General features: G+C 38.0%; 1 protein-coding gene across 1 annotated transcript in view; it reads left to right on the plus strand.

Moving 5' to 3' along the window:
* The window catches only part of LOC119416008 (serine/threonine-protein kinase BRSK2), a 195,960-nt gene that overhangs the window by 138,306 nt on the left and 49,918 nt on the right, over positions 1–7,736 (plus strand). Inside the window, exons 3-4 of the mRNA XM_037683177.1 lie at positions 2,120–2,205; positions 4,841–4,981. Of these exons, the coding sequence (XP_037539105.1) occupies positions 2,120–2,205; positions 4,841–4,981 (227 nt within the window). The remainder of the gene's footprint in view (positions 1–2,119; positions 2,206–4,840; positions 4,982–7,736) is intronic.

Consider the following 7,736-nt stretch of genomic DNA (forward strand, 5'->3'; position numbering starts at 1 on the left):
GGGGGGCATGTGACCCCGGGGAACATTTTGTGTCAGGGATTAGTTTGTTTTGTTTTTTTTCACCATTCTTATTGTGTCAGGGTGCGTTGGGCAACTGTTTGCTAAAATCCAGCAACTCTCAGGCTCACTAATAATACAGTTATGAACAAATATGTCTGTCTTGTCATTTGGGGAGCCATGCTTGAACCATGTTGCTGTGACACCTCCTCAGCTGGTGACGCTCTGGACGCTTGTCACCCACAGCACGCATGTGACAGAAAATAAACTCAAAGCAAGAGCGTTACCTGCCCCTCTTCCGCTTTTATTTTAACAATTATTTTAGTCTGTCAAAGTACAATTTTTGTGTTTTTTTTATACAGAAGTAATGTTTAATAAATGTTAGGACTCTATTCTTTGCTAACAAAATATATTTTATGTCACTAAACAACTTGTCAGGTTCTTCTCTTGTGAGCGCGTTCCCTTGGACCCCAACCCGCTCGTTCGCTCTTTGCGACTTCTCTGCTGTTGCTGCTCTGAGACCAAGTCCAGGTCCAGGTCCCGCTAAACATTGAGCAGGAGCTGAGAGCTGCAGGATCACGTTTCAAACTCGGCTTCAAAAAGTTGTGCACTGCAAAACGTGCTCATTGTAGCCGTTAATCCTGACATCCTCATTTTGATAAAAATAAAATAAAATAGCACAAATTGTTTTATTCATTTTTGTTTTGTAGGTCAAAGTGTTTTATATAACACTCCTGACTTAAAATGTTGCTGATCAATTTGAATTTATTATTATTTATTGATTGTTTTTAATTTGATTGTTCAATATCAAATGATCAAACATGTTTACAGTTTAAATAAGGATATATATTTTTTTAATTTCAGGCAAATTGATGCACTTTAAGCCTTTTCTGTTACAGACTATAAAACAATGTTAGTAATCTTTGTTGTAAGTTGATCTATAGTTCTTTATTTAATTAATGTTAATAAGGGTACAATGTTATGCAGAGGTGTATTTATAACAATTTTTTAGACAAATTATACTATTTACAGTCGCGGCGAAGAGTTGGGGGGGGGGGGGGGGGGGGGGGGTTACTTGTTTTTGGTGGGGCATAACCAAAATAATTGAGAAGCACTGCCTTAAAGAAACCTGTCTGTGAGAAACCTCCATTCCTTGAAGGAAGGCATAATTCCCACCAAGGATTTAAACTAAAATCATCTTGTCCTGGAAAGGGACAGAGTAACAGCTGTTTTACTCGTGATCTCGTACAGTACTGTGAGATCTTGCGAGATGTGATGGTACTGTGGCTGAGTGGTTAGAGCAGTCATCCTCTAATGGGAGAGTTGGGGGTTCAGTTCCACCAGCAGTCACATGCCCAAGTGTCGCTGGGCAAGACATTGAACTCCTCATTGCCTCCGATTTGTATGAATGTGATAAAGCACTGATTGTTCTTTGTATAGATCTATTGGAGTGCTGTATGAATGGGTAAATGAGGGCACAGATTGTGTTGTAAAGAGCTGTGAGTATCTTGATACGATAAAAAGTTGCTATATAAGTACAGTCCATTTACCATTTACTCGAAAAATATGTTGGGAATTGCTGAAATTGACTGAGTTATAGCTGTTTTTTGTGTTGGCTCAGGTCATTAGCTGTGGCAGCCATCTTGCATTGAGTCAACTCTAAATGTTAATGAGTTTTAGATGCAGAACCAATGATTTTTTACAGAAAGGTTCACTAAAACATGTCCAGTTATTCATGAGATACTTTGCTAGAAAACTTGAAGCCATTTTTGTGTTTGGTAATGTTGCTTAGCTGTGGCAGCCATTGTGAAGTGCTTTGACTTTAAACTTTAGTCAGCTGCCGATGTGCATCAATCTTTCTAAGAGCATGCATCAGGAAATCTTTCTAAGAGTTTCTTTAAAGTATTATTACTCATTTGTAAGATATATTGCTAACACTAAAAAAGGAAAAAAACAAATACACACACAGAGACATGGGGCAAAACATTATCACCTTCAGCAGCAAGCAAAAATATACATTATTACCAGAGTTTTTAAAGACTGTTGACTGTGTTCTTGCAATAATAACATCCTTTTTTTTGTCTTTTCTCCCCCCCCCCCCCCCCCACCTCCTCTCTTTCAGGTGGAACGAGAAATAGCTATTCTGAAACTTATAGAACACCCACACGTTTTAAAGCTACATGACGTCTATGAAAATAAAAAATACTTGTAAGTATCATCACTTGATGCTGCTCTAACTTTGGTTTCCAGCCAAAATGGATTAGTTGGCATTTCTAGATTTGCAATGTTTTGAAAGCGCATACATCATAAGCAGAATATCTGCTCAACAACTGTTAATGTTCTGATCATTGGTACTATCAGGTGGTCCTTGGGATTCCAGAATGGTCTTTAAAATGCAGCAGATTATTTTGGTGTTTGATGATGGCAGGACACTGTGATTTCCTCAGTGGGATGGATGCTCCATTAGTACTAACACTGAGCAGCTATTTAGTCATGGATGCTAGGGGCCTGCTAATAGCAAGGGGAAGTCTCTGTAATGTAAACGCCATGATATGCTTATCAGTGGCAACATGCTACATAAAAAAGAGGTGCAGCAGCTGTGTTTACACACCAATGCGAAATCTATTACCTAACTTAGTGCTGAGTGACATCCCCATCGGTCGTTTAGTGGACCTCTTGATCTACAGAGGATTGGTTGTCAACTAAATTCATTTAGCTCTCGTGTTTAGCTTACAGGCCAAACAGAGATCGGGCATGCCGAGCAGTGCGTATCATCCTTTTTAGATGATAGGAAAAGCAGAATATTAGGATTTCTTCCATAATTGGATTATTAAAATCACATTTTGTCCCTGTTGATTCATCACTTTTGACAGACGGTCACCAGCAGCATTTCAGAAGACAAATCGCTTTACATTTGCATGACTCAAGAGTCTGGAACGCACTCATATCAGTAATGTGATTTGGCTCCTCATACGGTTTAGATTCTTACTTAGATGTCGCCACTTGAAAGACAATAATGGATAGAGATGCAGCGTGTTTGGACTTAGCAATCCCAGGGCTTTAAAGATTTATTAGGAAATTGGCACAGATCCTACCACAGGCTGTATAAACTAATGTTCTGTGTATGTGGACAAGAGGTGGAGGAAATTTGATACCTAGCCCACTGATTATTAATTTATAGGGTATATTAACACTTATAATATGACATTAATCATGTTTCTGAAAGTGAAAAATTATTGCAGAAAATATTGGAAGTGTCCATAATTTATGTAAGTTCACTTGATTTGTGTCTGTTTAGTTTAGACGTTTCCTGCTGTTGTGATATGCTGTCAAAAAGAGAAGCTGACAAGATTTTTTTAAATAATAATTGACAAAAAGAATAATTGCCAGCAGCTCTGAGTTGATCAGGATGATTTCAAATATTATTATTATTATTCATAACAATATAAATCATAATAATTATAATAATAATATCCTCACAAACTTCACACTTTTTTGATTCAGGATCAATGACTGCTGCAGCCTACCTCAACCTCTTTCGATGAGACTTCTCACAGGGCTAATGTTTAGGCCAAATAGGAGTTAGAGATTAAAAAAATAAATCAGAAATTAGCTTTTACTTCAATAAATACATCTGAGAGCAGATTGTGCAGAACATTCTACCATAGATCAAGCTCTAAAAAGACAGTACTATAAATAAAATTAACTTCAGCATCTCCTCTTTATACAAAAAATAATAAATTTGCTTCAAAATTGTGTCAAAGTCCTCTATCTTTAAAACCACCTTCATACTAGATGTTGCTTTCTGTACAGCCTAACCTGGTGCATTAGGTTAGAGGAGTACATCAGTGATAAATAAATTGCTCTTGATCAGCATAAATGAGCGTGGTGCTCTGATGCAAGGCTTCCAATAAACTCTTGTAATGAAACAAAGTACACTGTTTTAGAAACTATAATTAGAATCCATTTATACAAAAGTCTTGATAATCTAGCCTCCAGCTCTGGTTTAATCTATATTGTAAATATGCATGTTCTCGGACCTGATTTAAAGCAGCTCCTGGGGAAGCCTTTTCTGGCTTTAGCAAATGCACTTTCTTTGGCCAATCCAGTTTGTAACTCCATATGTTAATTAGTGAAACTCAAGTGATGGATGTGGAGCCATGTTTCCAAAAGGAGTGGGGAAGAATGTGTATTTTACAGCCTTTCTGAATTTCAATTTGTCCTTGTTAGGTCTGAAGTAGTTTTGGTGGAGGATATATGAGCAGAGCAGAGGCAGGGCCATGCTGGAGTTCACCCCACAGATATAGCTTTGTTCTTGGGTCAGTGGAGATTTATTTTCCTTCTGTCCCCTTGGAGCCTCAGTGCATGACCAAACCAAACACTCAAGATGACAAACTGGCCTTCCAAAAGTCCAGCCACACAGACTTGAAGGCTACCTGGTGAGCAGCCGAATGAAAAGTGATCATGCTTGTGTGCTTGATTTTACATTTTTTTTTTAGTTGTTGCACATTTATGTGACACAGGAAGCAATGTCAAAGAAGCTCTCATATCGATGCCAAAAGACTGTTCTGTTGGTATTCTTTACTCTGACTGTGGGAACATCTTTCAGATGACAAAATCAAAAATGTAGTCAACGTGATATGGCTTAATGGGGATTATGCCATTAAATTTGAGCTTTATGTCTGTGTAATAACCTTAAGAGTTACCATATTTTTCCCTTTATGCCAGTTCCAGCGTGTTTTCTCACATAATGTACCAATCCAGTTTTATAATGTTTGTATGCAAGTCTTAAAACATCTAAGTTTTTTAAATGTTTTTATCAATGTCCCGTTGTACTTTTCAGGTACCTTGTCCTAGAACATGTTTCCGGGGGTGAGCTGTTTGACTACTTGGTGAAGAAAGGCAGGTTAACGCCCAAAGAGGCCAGGAAATTTTTCAGACAAATCATGTCTGCCCTGGATTTTTGCCACAGTCATTCTATATGGTAAGTGGACTTTTTTTGTGTGTAAAACTAATTCCAACTGCTGCTAGTAAGAACTTTCTGACAGCTTTGGGTGGTTAAAGAAGATTTTTATGCATATCCATCCATCTGTCCATTATCTTTTACACACTTCTTCCATTTTGGGTCACGGGGGTCGCCGGTGCCCATGTCCAGCAATCACTGTGCGAGGGGCGGGGTACACCCTGGATGCATATATTTCATAATCAATTATTTTTTCTTTTTCTTTCTTTTTTTCCAAATTTCTGCTTTAAATTAAAAAAAAAATCACTTTTGTGCTAATTTCTGCTTCTTTAAGCCTAACTGGGCACAATTGGGCTCTCTACACTTTCTTCTGGGATTTCAAACTTCTTCCTGTCTTTTCAGATTTTTTTTTTTTTTTTTTGCTAATTTCAACTTTTTTTTTTAAGGTAATTTACTGATTTTTGTGCTCATTTCTGCTCATTTAAACCAAATTCAGCAAATGTGTGTTCTTTCTGCTTTCTTCTGCTAGCTTAGACTTGTTCTTCCATTTCAGCTACATATCAGCAAATTTTAGCTAATTTCAGCTGTTTTTCAACAAGTTCTTCAGTAAAAAGCATTCACACTGCATTTTTGCAGGAAATGCGATTTCTCTAGTTGGTATAATGGTTGGACTTTTTTTTTTTTTCAAGTTAGCGTTCTTGAAGGAGTGCTTGTTACCCTCCTCCATGCATGCCATAATCTTGCAGTGGTGTTCAGAGTATGAACAGAGGATGAATCTCAGCTACTACCACACCAGATTGTGGATCACTATTTGTCAAATTAACTGAGTCATAACCATTTGTATGTTTGCTAAGGCCAGTTACACGAGTCAACCATTGATGATATTGCTCATCTTTCATGCTAGTAAGGGACAAAAAGTTATAGCAAATGTTTAAAGTAGACTGAAATATCTCAAGTTGCAAAAGCGCCATTTATCATCTAAAATCTATTAAAAATCTATTTTACGTTTGAAAAGAAAACCAACCAATAAACATTTATAGTCAAGGGGCATAACCAAGTCAATTCAGTTAACACACACCATTGAACAAATAATGAGCTCTCCAGTAATGAATTCAGAGAAGATACAGACTCTTCCTGCAGTAAATCTGCAGCGTACATTTTTATACGTTCATTCAGATGTTTGTTGTTTAGAGCAGTGATTTGATAAAGACCTTCCAGCACTAAGATGTATCTCATTAGGTTATAAAGATACGCGTGTCTCCATAAGTGCTATGGATATAATTTAATAAAGATCAAACACATTGCTTTTCATAAAGCTGCTAAAAGAATTAGTTAAAAACAGTTTTAATAACAGCTCAATCATCACAGTGTATTTTGTCAGAGTTGCATTAATGTGACATGCTGTGTTCTGCCTCGGGGGGTAATTTAAATGTTTACCAGCTCAACGACCAGAGGCAATCATATATACTTCAAAAGTCAAACAAGTCAGCAGGGACTGAATTAGAGTGCTGTTTTGTGTGTTTATTTCTTGTTTATATGGGTGTGTGGCGTACATATCCATTGGTGATCCCAAAGCTTGGAGAGACGATGTTTTCCTCTCCAGAGAGTGTGTGCTTATTCTTGAAAAACTGTTGTAGCTCTCCTAACTTGTAAGTAATACACACAGGATGAAACAAGAGGGGGGATTTTAAAGATGAGGCACACTGTCAAACAAAAGACCTGCTTCCAAGATGTCTTGTGTGCAGCAGGGATTAGAACAAAACTATCCTGCCTAAAGGACCGAAAATAAGTCTCTTTTTTTAAGACTGTTAATAATGCTTCATAACAGAATAACAAATTATACCAGTTAGGAGAATGTAATGTATTTAGGACTAACGCTGAGTGTGTTTACACACACAGATTATAGGAGCTGTTTTGGAGGTATGTTCACAAGAATAATAATCTCTTCTATTTAACTTTGGTGCAGTCATTTGGTTTTAGCTCTTTACATCTGTTCACTAACACTTTTAGAAATTGATGCATTGTAAATTTATCATGAGGAGGGTTATTTGGGAGCGTTGTTTCACCGACTCGCCCTCCTCCCAACCTCAATTAAGAGCAAACAGACAGACGGAAACAGCCCCTCTCACCCTCCTTCCATCCCCGCTAATAAAATCCCAGCATCCCCTCAAAAACAAAAAAAAATATATATATAGAGAAAGAGATTTTAGCAATCATTCCTTCCATTTTGAAACATTTGCGCCGGGGACCTACATAGACCATTAGAAGTGTGCCGCTTTATCTATGACTCACCGTGCAGGGTAAGGCACATGAGGGAAGAGGAGGTGGGGTTGGAGGGAGGTGTACAACACATGCGCGTCAACCATCCGTTTGAGCCCACGTCCCAATTTAACTTTTCCTCATTGCTTCACGCTTCCGTCCTCCGCCCACGTTTTATCCCCAAATATCTCTCCGGAGCCAGATGGATTAAAATCTGCCTGCGATGGAAAAATAATGCAGAAAGGAAGAGCTGGCTGTTATGACTCAGTGTTTTCTTTTGCTGATTCAGACCGCACACGGATTCAGGAATTGTCTTTTCACAGGAAAGAGAAAAAGACCAAGAAACAGATAAAAATAGTCACAAGAAAAGTTCCACCCTTAAAGCAAACGCATGCTGAGTTATGAGGCAGAGTAAATGACATGTTTCTTTCTTCCCATCCATCCATCCATCCATCCATCCAGCCATCCAGCCATCCATCCATCCATCCATCCATCCATCCATCCATCCATCCATCCA

The sequence above is a fragment of the Nematolebias whitei genome, chromosome 10 (genome assembly GCF_014905685.2).
Source record: "Nematolebias whitei isolate Nwh7 chromosome 10, NemWhi1, whole genome shotgun sequence".
NCBI classification, from domain to species: domain Eukaryota; kingdom Metazoa; phylum Chordata; class Actinopteri; order Cyprinodontiformes; family Rivulidae; genus Nematolebias; species Nematolebias whitei.